The sequence below is a fragment of the Tachypleus tridentatus genome, chromosome 7 (assembly GCF_004210375.1).
Source record: "Tachypleus tridentatus isolate NWPU-2018 chromosome 7, ASM421037v1, whole genome shotgun sequence".
NCBI lineage: Eukaryota > Metazoa > Arthropoda > Merostomata > Xiphosura > Limulidae > Tachypleus > Tachypleus tridentatus.
The window spans coordinates 29,256,038-29,272,541 of record NC_134831.1 but is presented as its reverse complement, the minus strand read 5'-3'; the positions used below and the strand labels follow the sequence as shown (position 1 = coordinate 29,272,541).

General features: G+C 31.0%; 1 protein-coding gene across 2 annotated transcripts in view; it reads left to right on the top strand.

The window, feature by feature from the left end:
• The window catches only part of LOC143255357 (uncharacterized), a 56,361-nt gene extending 40,870 nt beyond the window's left edge, over positions 1 to 15,491 (top strand). The window contains exons 3-6 of one of the 2 annotated variants that reach the window (XM_076510875.1): positions 6,070 to 6,208; positions 6,858 to 6,991; positions 11,821 to 12,040; positions 15,141 to 15,491. In XM_076510875.1, the coding sequence (XP_076366990.1) occupies positions 6,070 to 6,208; positions 6,858 to 6,991; positions 11,821 to 12,040; positions 15,141 to 15,241 (594 nt within the window). In that variant the 3' untranslated portion in view covers positions 15,242 to 15,491. The remainder of the gene's footprint in view (positions 1 to 6,069; positions 6,209 to 6,857; positions 6,992 to 11,820; positions 12,041 to 15,140) is intronic. The other variant, XM_076510876.1, reaches the window with a different exon arrangement.
• The last annotated feature ends 1,013 nt before the right edge of the window (positions 15,492 to 16,504 follow it).

Genomic DNA, 16,504 nt, shown 5'->3' with positions numbered 1-16,504 from the left:
GATGAGCATTAACCATAAAAACAAAAACACAAAAATAACAACTTTATGGTATACGTATGTCACAATCTAATGAGTTCGTATCTACATATACAACTGGAAAGCAAGAAAACACTTATTATAAGTGAAACGAGCAAATAGAAATCTATTTTAATTAAAATTTATTGTTTTATTTGCTTGTTAAAGTTTGTGCATTTATATTCGAGGACTATCTGCGTTATCCGTCCATAGTTTTGAAGGAAGGTAGTCAACACCACCTATAACCAAATCTTGGGCGACTCTTTTAACAACCATACTTATCATTACATTATAACTTTCTTAAGCCTCAAAGAACGAGCATTTTTAGTGATGGATTGTAACCTTGCATATTGTCAAAATCTGTTGAAGACTCGATTATAATAACAATATATTTTACAGTCATTTTACTCTTTAGATGAAACGAAGGGCGATTCTAGCAACTAAAAAAATACGAAAGTAAATTCATTAACTATTGTAAAGGCGAAACAAAAAATAATCAGATGAGGTTAAAACTACTTTGAATGTTAGGATAAAGACATGAAAAGATAGATCATCTAATATTGATTTTATTCACACTGAAACTAAAGGATGGATCAACTAATACTATTTTTTATTTACACTAAAATTAGAGGATTTATTGCATTATACACTAAAACTAGAAAGAAAGAAGACGGAATCCTAAATCGTCGCAACAGTTGAAATTCTTATAAGCAGGATTAGAGTAAATTCATTCATATCCAAGGTTTCATAGATTTTTTACTCTGATCCACCCTAAAAGAAGTTAAATTTGAGGATAGGCTGGTGGAGATTTTAATGAGCAATATGAAATTGAATTTAATATTCGCGCTCCCCACACATGGGATTGCTGGCGCACAAATATATAGCTAATACAAAATGTAACGTACTTAATATTATTTTAATATCTATGTTTGTTTCAATTTAATCTATATTTAGAAATGTATGTATTTTATATTGTTAAATGGGTATTGCACAAGTCACGTCTGTTCTCTGAATTTATAGAAGATTCTCGAGAGTAAGCATCAACAAATATGTTTGACTAAAGCACTATCATATCTACAAATAATGTCGTCAAATAAAATTTCGATTTTTACCTACACATTATAAATCAACGCCCCAAAAGAGAGTAAAAGGATATTGTTGGTCAGCTGCAGTAAGTATACTATAATTCTCGGAAAATATAATTATAACAAACGCTTATTACTTAATCTGAAAAATACAGATATTTGCCCAGGAATGTTCATAGATTTCGAACATTACAAACTTTTCAACTACAGTGAATGAATTTCATACGTTAGTATTTCTACGAGGTCATTAAATACCTTCGTCGGTAAAAAAGTTAGCTTATAAGCAGCTTGAAAATAGCCAACAACATACAGCTAACTATTTTAAACGAAGTGTAACAATATCAATTCAGAGTTGCTTCTCTCGATCTTGGCCTGTACTGTCGATACAATACGTAGTTTTTGACCAGATAGAAGACTCAAAATAGTTTATAAGTTTGTAAAATTTGTATATAGACTATTATTTGCAAAAGCTGTTATTCCATATGACGTATATTATTGAATATGTATTAATAGTGGAAGTTCCGCATGTTCTCCAAAATTGTAGAACATTTTTGAGTAAGGATCAACAATGTATTATAGGTATATTATTAGGAAGCAATAATTGTCATTAACGTTTATTAATAGGAAAACTATAGAATTTAACCAGGATATTTTAGATTTTGAACATTACAAACTGTTCAGCTTCAGTGAATTATTTTGGACATTGTTATTTCTAGAATAATATTAAATATCTTCATTGATAAGAAGTGAAATTTGACCGGCGTGAGACAAACCGAACTAGTTAACTGATATTGTTACACATATCAACTCAGAATTAATTTACTCGGCGTGAACCGCGATTGTCGATAAAACATTCAGTTCTAAACAAGATATAAGACTCAGTATTGTCTTCAAGTTTGTAAAACTGTTATATATAAACCATCATTTGTAATAATTATTAGTAATAACCATTATTATAAACTGTATTGTTTATATGTCTGTATATTAAAACATATTTACGTTAAAAGAGAAAATTGTGAGTATCAATCTTGTTAGCAAATAACATAAATTTGATAAATATTAACATTCAATTAACTATTAAGCTCATGTTCAAATATACAGCTATTTGAGACATCAATACCTGACATAATAAATCGGTGTCTCATCCGAAATAAATTATGATACGCAACATAATGAATTTCGGGCAACCTATCAATTCTAATTGTGCAAATACTAGATACAATGATCTGTTCTCGTCACATATATGCAAACTTCCTGAGCATGACATTAGTTACGTGGGAACTTGCCAGAATATATATGCGATCTACTGCGCACAATGTCATTCATTCATATAAAGAAACTTGAAAGCCTGCCATATATAGAAAGTTCAAAGAAACATAAAGTATTATAGGACGGTATTAAATTCTCACTTGTTAAAAGTGCAAGGAAAGGGCAAATTTTTGCAAGAAATGTACAGTGCGTGTGGCCACAACGCACTGTTGCCACAACTGTGGCCACATGATAATAATCTTTGAGGTCTCTGTGACATGTATTTGTTCTAGTTTGATTTTATTTGTTTGTTTTTAAGCACTATGGGCTTTCTTTCACTGCCCACCGCATGCATCGAAAATAGAATTTTAGCGTCTCAAACCTGCATTTGAGAGGTGGAATATTCTGGTATATTTTAAATATGCAAGTTGTCGTAACCTTTCTAAATAAGTCTTAAAACTACACGTTATCACTGACGATTTGTTCAGTAATGACAGAAGTAACACCATGGTTTATAGTGTTATGAAACTTTAGGTCTGAAAAAGTCAGAGAAGGCTCAGTCTCCTGGAAAGTCTGAGTATATTTATCACATATTTTTTTTTCAGCTTTTGTACATAACAAACTCGTTTTGTATTATTTAATAGAAATTAAAACTTCTATGACCACTATTACATTTCATTTGTTTAATGACCATTTTAAAAAATTAGGTCAGTTTCAATTATTTATTTATTAGTCCCATTAAAACTTCTTCAAGTTTTGACAGAGTATTCAAGAACTATATAAATGTTCAGAAAATATATATATATATATTTCAGTCACAGTAATTCTTTAGTGACAAGGTTGTATTAAAAGCTTTCATAATTTTAGTTTATGGGACCACATAATTTTGTGATTCTTAGAATACCTATATTATTAAGGCGAATTTCAAGACCTTATGAACTTAAACCTACAATAAAAAAATATGAACAGGAAAACCGTATCAAAAAATTGAAAACAAACAAAAACATATATTTTTCAATATATAACAATAATTGTATTAAGCATAAAATTTAAGTATTTGTTTCCAAGCGTCCTTCTGATTAACAATGTTATTAGAAATTACAGTAAACTCAATATCCGTGTAAGCTTTATCTATATTTCCCAAAGCTCAGCGTTTTAAAAGTGTTACTAAGGAGTCATAAGTTAAAGCTTCCTTTTGATGTTAGATATTAAACCAAAAACCAGTATTTGAAAAGCCTGACAAATAGAGCTAACTAGCTAAGTACATCATATTACAATAACTCAAAATAACATATATACTATATATTTGTGGCTTGAAAACAAAAATACCCAACTCTTTTATCTCTTATTACCATGAAACTTTCAGTAGCTCTTAAGCATACCCAAGAGAAATTACTTCTTATATATTTTCCCATTTTTACGAGTTTGACAGTCATTTCAATTTTTTTCATTGCTACTGTTTTGGAGTTATTTCCCTAGCCATGATTGTCTTGAAACTTTCATTTTCGCACTTTACGACTTTCCCAGCCATCTTTATCCCATTGCTAATAATGCAAACACTTTGTACACGCTATCTCCACAAAGACAACTAAATCAATGCCTCGATGGGCAGCTGGTATTTTTCCTAGTAAACGCTAATGGTAACACTACAGTACAGAAAACTGAGATATTTAATTTTATAAACATATACACCAGGATAACTTCCATGAGTAAAAGTTTGCGTTTTATACTCGCTAACCAAAATTTAATCCCTTTACGGTTCTATTTTCACTTAAATGTGTCGTTTGTGAACGTCTATAGTTGATTTGTGTTTTTTTTTATTTTGAAGTTAAGCAAAATGTTCCCAAATGTTGCATAAAATATCAAAGTAACTCTTTGTTGAGCTTTATGGTTATCGCAGGTTTCTCATGCAGTTAAATTATATAAAGTGTAGGGAAGTAAAAACTCTAATTACAATCAATATAACTTACAGAGATCATTTATTCATGTTTGTGCATTGTTTCACAAAGACTGAAAAGGAATAGCTGCATTTGGATAAAGTTTTAAGTCGCATGTCTAAGTCTACAGCAATGCAAAGAGAATGAAGCTGTTGGTCCTATTACCCCCATATACAGCTATTGTGTGAAGTTAACTCAACTGGCTATTCATCATTGAGGTTTCTTTTTGTATTTACGTTTTTTTTTTAAAACGTGGCCTTCGAAGCCAATGTTGACTTAAAGTAGAGGACCTGTGGACATTAAAGAGCTAAGGAAACCGCAGGAAAAAAAGGAGAAAAATAGCAACATTTAGATTTAAAGTCGTTAACAAAGTTATATAAATACATTTCTCACAATGGGAAGGTTTTCAATCGTTCAATATAGAAGATAAAAAATTTCGTGGATTTCTGAGTTGAAATATGTATTGAAAAAATTAGGATTAATGTACATAAACCGTGTATTATGGTTATTTATATCATAAATTTAGGCCTATTAGATTCCGACAGTTCGCCAGTGCTTTTACATTTTAGCATCGTTACGTTTGGATCATGCTAATATTTGTGAGATCTTTTAATATTTTAAACGGTTTTTTCGTACTTTTTTATTAATTTATTTCTTTTCAATATAAAACGACTCTAATATTCCAGAAAGCATGTTATTTTTACAAAGAGCGCTAATCCTTGTTTTAGCATCATCTAGTTTGATGGATATGCATCATGAACGATGCGAGATAAAACATAGAAATGAAATGGTAGTGACACACATCTCTCACTTGAAACCTATAATAAATAAAAAGAGTGTGAACAAATATAATAAATTAAAATTAATTCAGTTTGAAAAATATATTATTTTATTTTTGGAAGATTAAAAGGGTTTGAATCATTTATTTTAACCTTTATGAGATGACATTTTAATTTGCTAACTGAACTTTCAAAAATTTCAACCGTTTGTTTAGTTATCTTATTTAACTTCTACGTGTTTAAAATAACTTTCCTAAAAAAGGTGAATCTGTAGCGATTAACATGTTTATTTAATGCTAAATTATATTATAATTTGTAGGTAACCATAAAATATTTACGTCAGGCTAGATTATCCTAACTATGAATAAGATATAAATATAGTTTCAGTGGAAAATAAAATGTTCATTTTTTAAGTACAGAAAATAATGTATTATTGTGCTAGACACTGTTTACTGTATTCTAATTAGGTTGTATGTACAAGGTAAATAACAAAAGGTATTTCAATTTCTTACTGCCTTTTTTAACAGTAGCTTTGTTTAATAATTACATTTGAAGTAGAAAATTAATAATGTTAAGGCGTTAAAATAAATTATGTAAATATGTTAGAATATATTCCAATAGTTAAAACATTTTATTTTACAGTTTTGTCAGTTTTATTTTGCTAATCAACTAAATATTTTACTAAATTTCTGAGATTGAGACAACATTATATTTAAATGTACTTATCTATTTTCAAAATAATCATTGATGTTTATTTTTAAATTATTACCTGTAAACCTGAACAATTTATTGTGTCTTTCACCTTTAACTTTTTTATTTCTTTTCATTGTTTCGCGATGGCTCAGCAACATGTTTGAGAGCTCACAACGGTTATATTCAGATTTTCATATCTGTGGTAGGCACAAAAGATATCACTGTGTAGCATTATGTTTAAAATTTTATACCAATTTAGAAAAAAATGAAAAGTATATTAGAAATCACAAAGAAATTTTACTAATATTTCAGAAAGGGAAATCATCTTTTGCTAGCGTATTTTTTTATACAACAGACTTCAATTCAGAAGGAAATTACAAGTGTGAAGTTTCATCTGGACCTCCTAGATTTCACACAGTCGTTTCCAAACCTGGTTATATGATGGTGAATGGTAAGTAACACCATTCAGATAAATATAAGAGGAAAAGCTCTATATCAGTGACACTTAACATTTTATAGGCAAGATTATTGTGTATAAAGGTATGAGGTCTTGGGGGTGGTAAAAACATCATAAAAAAGTTTGATCTCCTAAGTCTACAACTGTAACGGAATCTAAAGAGATGACGGAGCTATGAGCTAAAAGTGTGTCACCGAAAAAGGAAAAAACAAACACACAAAATACACAGAGCCATTCTGTGAGCCGCTCTGTCGCAACTGAAAAGTATTTGGCATAAATAAAGTAATATAATATAAAAAATAAATATCAATTTTATGATATTAAATACGCGAGAAATTATCTTCAGTAAATGCACTGTGTATGAAATTATAATTTGTGAAAAGGATTTCAAGCATTGTCTCACTAATCTCGGTATTACTAATCAATATCACTTATCTTAAAATCGTTTATTCTTATAATCAGTGTCTAAATGGCATTTGTCAAGTTACTCTATTTTTTCACAGCTCTACATTATAGCTTGCCAGTTACAATGTAAGAGCATTGATGTTTTCCTGTAATAAATTTCATATTTCTTAACAAAACATGTATTTTTACCTGTGGACTTTCAAATGTGTGGGTTACTCTTTTAATTTCTGTGCAATAGTTCCACCAAAGCATATTCCTACAATTAGTGGAGTTAACTTCCAATATTCGAGAGGGGAAAACCTTACAGGAACCTGTATATCTGCAAGATCCAAGCCACCGTCAAAAATTAAGTGGTATATTAACGACAAAGAGGTAATAGTATGCTTCTTTTTCTGTTTTATTTAATTTTTCCCGTTATTGAAATATAGTAACATAACCAATATACACATAAATATATAAATGTCTTCTTACTCACGCTGATTGGTTTTATTTAGTAATTTTTCTCCTCTTTGAAAAAGTGTTCTGAATAACAAGATATATTAGTTGAATCCTTATTATTAAGAACTCAGCAAAAATTGAAAATGTATTTAGGGTAAAAAATACATGAAATCAGAGCACCAGTGTTTTGGCATACATGTATTGTCTTTCATGCAGTCTAGAAACATTATGAAAAGGAAAGTAAGGCCATGCAATGCCTTGTTTTGTTTTTGAATTTTGCGTAAAGCTACACTAGGTCTATCTACGCTAGCTGTCCCTAATTTAGCAGTGTAAGGCTAGACTGAAGGCAGTCAGTCATCACCACCCACTGCCAACTCTTGGGCTACTCTTTTACCAAAGAATAGTGGGATTAATCGACACGGTATAACGCCTCTACAACTGAAAGGAATAGCATGTTTGGTGTGAAGGGGATTCGATTCCTCGACCCTCGAATTGCGAGTGAAGCGCCCTGACGACCTGGCCATGGCAGGCCACCTATGCAATACAAAGCAGTAGAAGTAACTCGTAGTGTTTCGCGTTTTCTGTTTCGGAATTATTTTCACGATGTCTCGCTAATTATCAGCATACGTTATAAAATTTTTGATCGGTTTGAAAAAGATAAAAAATAACATAGTTTGATTTGTTTTCAACGAGAGAAACGTAAACGTTATTGGACGTTATCACCGTTTGATGGGTAAATCGAGTTTTTCAGCCGGACGTTGGAAATGTTTGCTAAGGGTGTTTTTCATTCGCTCTAAGAACTGACAAATATAAATAAGTATATTTTTAGAGTGGAAAAACTACAATGATTTCAAAATGCTCTTTAGTTCTATATGTACAGGGAAAAATATTATTCTATGTGTCTATAAAAATAAATATCAACAACTTCTGGAAACGTAATTGTTATGACATGTATTTTTCAGAAAGCTTTGTATTGAATATACATTATTTTTAAGTTCGCTGCTTTTTAGTTGTCCAGTAGATGAACGGTAGGTTTGTGGACTTACAATGGTAAAATCCTCCGGTTGATTATCCGAGTGGACAGAGTACGGATAAACTACTGTGTAGGTTTGTGCTGGAAACAAAGAAACGGCACCTAAATTAATTATATTATCAATTTACTTTGCAGAATGTTTATCTCTCACGAATCTTTAACATCCAGCAAACTTGTTTTCATTGTATTCTAACACTGTGTATGTTAATTTATTTAAATACAAAAACTTATCAAGAAAAGACTTATACAAAAATGATTAGGCTTTGATTTTTACTATAACTATGATCTATCTGCGCTGTACCCACCGCTAACCTGATTTTTAGCGTAATAAGCTCTCACATTCATTGCTGAGTTACAAAATGAGTTGTTTTTACGATTTTCTTCAGCGGACGTCACGTGATATCTACACACGTTTTGATTTCTTCTATTGAAACTTCCTGTAGTTCTATTATTCACTAGTATCCTGTGAGATTCTTTTCTAAGTTTGCAACTCCTTTCAATCCTTTAAATTCGATTGCCGTAAGCTTTGACCTAAGACAAAGCTAAAAAGATGTGAAATACCAATAAACAGCAGCTTAAACACAAAATATTCTTATTTTACTAGCACCTTAAACTAAAACCGATTACAAAAGCAAACTTACCAGTTTGTTTGTTGTTAAACAAAAAACCTAAAAGATGTGCTATCTGTGCTGTGTTTATCAATGGTACAGGAAAAAAACAAACTGACTTTTATCGTTATAAGCTCTCAAATTTCTTTTTGACTCGCCTGAAGGCAAACTTATTAAAGAAAAATTCCCTGAAGAGATGACAGAAAAAAAAATAACCATTGCAGCTCTACGTGTTCATCGTTAAGCCATTCTATACTGAAACATATTCACTGGTGTATAAATTATCCTAGAATTTATCTGTCGAGGTCTTCCAAAGATAAACATTGAACTAGACATGTTGGTTTAAAGATTGAATTTTTATGTATTATTTCCTGACCAATCATAACTTTTACTCAAGGCAACCGAATATGTATCAGTAAGTACTAAAATGTAATTCTGAAATTGGTGTTAATTATTAAAATCTTGCTGTTTCAAACACCTGAGGTAAGTATTTTAATTCTGCAATCGGTGTTGATTGTTAACCTTTTGCTGTTTCAAACACATAAGATAAGTATTTTAATTCTACAAACGGTTTTAGTTCTTAAATCCTACTATTTAAGACACTTGAGGTAATTATTTCAATTCTTCGACCTGTACCAATTGCTAAAATCTTTATATTTAAAACACGTGAGGTATGTATTTTAGGATTATAGAATACAGCATGTTACATTTATTGCTGGAAAACGTTAAAATAATCGTTTTAAAATAGAAGTAGTCCAATAATCAGTAAAACCTACAGTGAAGAATTATTTAAACTGTTCGAGTGGTTCACGTAATTGAAACCCTCTCCTCTGTAATAGAATAACTTGTAAATATATCAAAACATTGTGTTAGAATATGCTGTGAATTTTTACAATGATTATTCTTGATTAGTTTCATAAATTGGTGTAAAATCACCGTGTTGTTACTGGTTAAGTTACTCAACAGTAAAGAAACGTTTTGGAATTCTGTTTATATTGGCTGAGAAATATCTGAAGATTGATTTTGGCTTGGTCATGATGCACTGTTACATTCACTGATCTTAGATTAGGTTTGTGGAGTAAAATTAATGCATCAGGAATCAATTAACACTAAGAATATATCTTACATTTATTAGAAAAATACTACAAGTATTTAGCGAATATTGTAAGAATAAATTCAGGAATTATGTTAAAAAATCTTAAATTTCACACAGTATCTGAGTCGCACAAGTGTTCGCAGAGTAATTAAAAAATATGACGTTTCAAACAATACATGACTCCTTTTGCGATAAATCTGACTTTATTATAAAAATACTTAACAGATTTTTAATAAAATTTTTACGTTTGATATAATTTAGTATTTAATATCATTATTTTGCAAATTATTACCTACTATTTGAAAAATAACCCTCATAAAAGGACTATTTCATACTAGGTAGGAATATTCATTTAAACTATTGAATGAAATGAAAGAATGTTAATAAATAAGCTGTATCTCGCTTGAAAGACATGAGTATCAGATTATAAATTATTAAAGAAACTCTCGTCATTCATACGTCGTAATTTCCACAAACCTTGAAACTCTTGTACAAAAAGTAAGTTAAGAAGTTTATAGTTTAAATTCTCAATTTGTATTAGTGTGTTTGTTTTTTGAATTTCGCACAAAGCTACTCGAGAGCTATCTGTGCTAGCCGTCCCTAATTTAGCCGTGTAAGACTAGAGGGAAGGCAGCTAGTCATCACCACCCACCGCCAACTCTTGGGCTACTCTTTTACCCACGAATAGTGGGATTGACCGTCACATTATAACGCCTCGACGGCTGAAAGAACGAGCATGTTTGGCGCGACGAGGATGTGAACTCGGGACCCTCAGATTACGAGTCGCACGCCTTAACACGCTTGGCCATGCCGGGCCCAATTTGTATTAGAAATGATATTGTGTCTAATAGAAACTAAATTAAGTATACTACAACATGTGGTGTAGTAAAACGTAATAACAAATTTATTTAATTGCATGTTTGTTTGTAGCTTTCTGAAATACCTTAATTAATTAGTTCTTTAGTAAACTAACACTAAGCCTTTCTTTGAATCTAAATGGCGGTTAACACTAATAATCTTGTATGGTATATTTTAAGCTTACATATGTTATAAAACTTCTCAGAAACGTGATTGTCAAAGGACCTCACCTATGTTTCTTTTGAAAAAAAACACAAAAAGCTCTTAACATCTGCTAACCTTTTCTTTTCCAATCTCTGGTGACAGAAATTGTTGCAAGTTGCAAGATGTATAGGGTATATATCAGTTGAACTGAATAAGGCATACATCACCTGTTTTATTTTTATCAAACTTCAAACATTCAGATTAGGAAAAAAATAGTTATTTAACTATGATATATCATAATTTATCACCAGTGTGTAAAGCATTTAAATAAAGAAATATTAATGTTTACCAAAATGAATGCTATAAAGGAACTTATAAGTAGATAATAAAATGTATTAAGATAATTCTTCCCTACAAAAGCCAAATTTTAAACATTTTTCAAATTTTATGAAACAAAACTTATGTAGGCTATATCACTAAATGTTATTATAATTAATAAAATTACTAATTTGAATATTATGGAGTGAATTAGTATAACGTGAATAAGTACTATTATTTCGATTATTTTATGTTTCTCTGTAAGCCTTTGTTTCAGCGTAATTTTATGTTGTTTTATGTTGAAAAAGAATGCGAAATATGTGTGTAATTATATTTTTGTATGACATAAAAACTAGTCTTATATTTCAAGCTACGAATGTTATGAAGAATTCACGTAATTTGTATATATTTGAGAAATATTAAAATTCAAATATGTTTATGAATGAATACAATAGTTAAGTACAACGAACTAATAATTTATATATGTTAGTCATGATTTTAGAAGTATCATTTGACTTGGAACGAAAATTAAATATTTACAGAAACATGTTACGATATTATGAAGAATGATTAAAACCTGTGCAGATGTTAAGGTTTTTGTTAGAAGAAATATCCAAATTATGAAAAACACATTATGCTCTTAAGAGGTATTTCCTTCAATTTATTCATTTCATAAATAATAAATTGTTTATCTTATTATTTGCAGGTAAGCTTAAATTTTGTTAAGTTTCGAAATGCTGGTTTCAATCCTAATGACTACGTTTCCGTTGTGAGTGAAATACATTTTACCGTTCAACCTCATCACTTTCTGAAAAGGAGAATGTACCTACGCTGTACCAGTTACTTCAGTGGACTAGAATATAGTCGTATTATCGATATTACAGACATGGACAAGAAAAGCAATTGGACAGATAGAGCAAAACATAGTACGTAAGACAGTTTAATTTTTAATTTAGTGTACGTTAGTTTAGTGTGAATTTTTCGTATGTCTCAATATTTAAAGATTTATAGCCACAACTTAACAAAGTACTTAAGGCATACCTAAAGTCGCCTAGGTACGTTCTTCTCAGGTATGTATTTTTTACTTATTCAGTTACCAAAACAATCCCAGTGGTTAAGGCACTTTATTCTTAATCAGACGGTCGCGGGTTCGAATCCCTACCATGCCAAATATTCTCGCTTTTTCAGCCGTTAGGGTGTTATAATGTGATTGTCAATCCCACTATTTGTTGGAAAAAAGAGTAGTCTAAGAGTTTGCGGTGGGTGGTGATGACTAGTTGTCTTTCCTCTAGTCTTACACTGCTAAATTAGGGACGGCTAGTGCAGATATCTCTCGATTAGCTTTACGCGAAATTCAAAAATCAAGTTAATAAAATACTATAAATGACCGAGAAATTCCCATTACTTTGCTCTTTTAATTAACTAAGTCTATAAGTTGCGTTATTTGTTGTTCAAATATGAAGATAAAAAATGAAATTGGTAGTATGTTTTAACATCTTCATTCACATAATCCTATATGTTTCTTTTTTTTTAAATAATGTCCGTTACAATGCAGAATCTTCAGTTCATTCTGACAGCTGTTGTGCTTTGAAATAAAACGTATTCCCAAATTTTAACTCCTACAAATATTCTTCCATATAACGCTCAGTCAACAAACGCCTGGTTGATTACTTAAATTGTTGTCTGAGTCGATAAGAAAAATAATAAATTACTTCAACAAATTCATTAAAATTTTTTCAGAAGAGGACCATAATATCATCTGTCTAAAACGCCTACTTTCAGATTCAACACTGTTATTTATAGTTTTTGTATTGAATAAACATTTTGTTCAGAGAGTCGATAGTGTTTTTGATGTATGATAAGTGGAAAGTTTAAGGACCTAAAATTGTGTTAACACAGATATTTATAGCTCAGTCACAGCTTCAGTTACAGTGTATACATGTGTGTGTTTATATATAGTGGCTGACTGTGTGGTATGGAAGCATAAAAACATCACCGAAGTTTAAACTAGAAATCAGATATAGCTGACCTGCTGACTAGAGAGAAGGCATCTAGCCAGCTAGAAGCACCCACCGCTACAATGACGTGGTTAATTATATTTTATCTTTATTTTTTTTACGAATCCAATGCTGAAAATATGGAGCGTGTCTAAAAGAAACATATCTGGAGTTCCGGATTTTTTATGCCACATCCCAGCATGCTATATATTTGTTGCAAAAGAATTAAGGAGGCCAAAAAATAAAGAAATCAAATCCGTTGTACATCATATCTTTAATGAAGTAAATACTTGGTAAATTTGTATATTGATCATAATTACTACGCAAGTTGTTGTTCTATAGATTTCTGTGGGCAGTCTTAACCTTTAAGTTTGCCATTTGTAGATTCATAGCAGTTCCACTTGAAATTGTCAATTTCATTTTGCTCAGATAATTTTCTGATATGGTTTTAAGAGCCTTTGTTATATAATAAACGTTCTGTTAAGTGAATTTTCTGTTTAATTGGAAACAGTGAAGTCATACTTTTTGAAATTTTGTCCTTTGCCTCTACGTGATAATTTAGCTATACGAATGACCTTCGTGGAAAAGGTTGTGTCATATTACTGTAGTCACATATCTACTACTGACGTTAATGCATACCAAAACATTAAGTAAGACACTTGGTCCTGTTATAACACATATAATTCCTAAACACATCGCCAATAGAACCATAGCTTGAACTTGCCATGACGCACCACTGCTTTATCACGTGGAAGCTGTTACAGCAGAGTGCTATTATTCCTTTTAATATATATAGACTAATAGCACATTTTCAGTTACTAGAGCTTGTCGATGGTTTGGTTCACAAGACAGAATCACCTAATCCTACCCGAATAATAGACTTCCAACATATATACATATTAATTTCTGTGATTAATGTTATAAGCCACTAATTTATGTGACTAATTATTTTACTGGAAGATTAAGAAAAGAGAGAAACTGTACACAAAATATCTTCAAGGAATGATAATAAGTGTGCAAAATATTTTAACACTAAAACGTTCACTGATGGGTGATTAGCTAGTTTACAGCCTAACAACGCGACAATCTGGAATTCGAGTTTCTGAGTGGACAGAACTTTATACAATTTTGAGATAAAACAAACTGAAAGCAAACCAAGTATTATTCATCATTCCTCTCACAAACCAGGAAGGCCCTAGGGACTAATTGGTAAGGTTTAGAGCTATAATACTAAACATCTCGATTCGATACCTGCTGTGGTCATATCACAAACTTTGCATTGTGTAGATTTGCACTATTAAAACAAACAAACAAAGATAAGAAATAAACCGTTTTCTAAGATACTGTTGAGGCAGAATGCAGCTGACGGAAACTGAATTTACTACGTAAAGCCAGTTGCCACGTTTAACTCGTTGTCTAACAAACCGTTTAATTAATGTTTAAGATACGGTTCCTACTGGTACTTGTATTATGCCTTTTTTGTGAGAATCTGAAGTAAACATGGTAAAATACTACAATTTAGAAATATTTGAGACATGAGCAAATCCACTCACAAGTAAATTTACACATATGTGGATTTAACTACGCATAATCAAACCTTGACTTTTGTCAAATAGCTTAGTAATTTGTTATTAGAATAAATAAAACGCTATCACACATCAATCACACATCAAGATTTCAACACATTAGGTTACAGAACATCTAAGCATTAAGTTTTAAAACTCTGCGAGAATATATTAAGAATTTAAGTGAAAGTTACAAGAAAAAGTCATTTGTCATTAGAAGGTTTCCTCGATTTGTCACTTTTGTTAAAATAATTTTTGTTTCAAAATTTACACATGATTTATTCACGATTTCTTCATTCCAACGTTAGTGATATCCGCGGGAACACCATCAGCTTCATTTTTCTTCCAATTAAAAACATTTTTATTGTTTTTTTGGCATATAAATTTAATCCAGCTACTTCGTTTTTCCCAGATTTGAATCTTTTGTTATATTTTTACAATTTTATTTCTTTATTTTTACTTAGGTTCAGCGTCTTCATCGTTTAGTGCCAGGCTTCTATTGGTGTTTTTTCTTTTGTGTTTGAGACGACTTGTGGAACACATTAATTATTTCCTGCGGAATTAATGTCTATGGTTTGCTTGTTAATTAAAATTTGAAGTAACCTAATTGTAGCTTATTGTACCCATTGAAACCATCAAAGAAAGAAAGTACTGTTTTGAGCACTGTATCCATTTTGGTTAAAAATGTTTTAATTTTGGTAATTGTAGTTTATAAAGTATGTGCAACTAGAAAGAAAAAGACGAATTATTATACGTGTATGCTTCTTAAAGTTACGAAACATCATGGGTAAATAAAGTACATTTTTTTAAAGTAAAGTGTCTTGATAGATAAACGGTATGTTCTATACGTATATAAATTTTCAATATTTATAATTTCTTTATTAAAACACACCGCAACCATATTCCATTTTTATGTCCAAGTGGAATACCAAAACAAGTTTATGATGAAAAACAAAACCAAAAAACAGATATGTTTTGAAAAAATTTAAATCAAATCAAAGAAAAAAACATTACAAATATATACATATATAATATTAGTTTGGTATAACTTAAAAAACAAGCCGCAAAAAATAAATTAAACAAAACATTTTGCACTAATTGAAAAATCCTAGGGTACAAACTATAATATGGATTTCTAAAATTTGGTAGTGACTGAGGAAGTATGACCCACATTGCGGTGAGGATACATCGTCTTTCACTCTTAACCTCTATTCGCCAGTCTCACATAAGAATTAAAAGAGTAGTAATAGAGATACGTAGAAACAGAAATTAGAAGAGCGAGATGTGGGTCTCAAGTGAAAGGTAGTAGGAGTTGAGACATTGTGGGTGTGTGCACATAGCTTTGTATCTTTAGCTGATTTTGTCTGATAGGTGGGATATCCTCAACGTATTTCGGTGCTATTATCACAAGCTTTATAGATTTTGGCATCAAGTTGGCAGCTAGGACTGACAATGTTTACCTAATGCTTATTTTATACATAAAGTTAAGACACTATAAGGCCCGACATGGCCAGGTGATAAAGGCACTCGATACGTAGTCTGAAGCTCACGGGTTTGAATCCGTGTAAAACCAAACATGCTTGCCCTTTCAGCCGTGGGGTGTTATAATGTGATGGTCAATCCCACTATTCGTTGGTAAAAGAGTAGCCCAAGAGTTGGCGGTGGGTGGTGATGACTAGCTGCCTTCCCTCTAGCCTTACACTGCTAAATTAGGAACAGCTAGCGCAGATAACCCTCGTGTATCTATGCGTGAAATTTAAAAAGCAAGCAAGACACTATAAAAATGAAGTTTTCAGTACTTAGAGAAATAAACTTCTAATGTTCACAC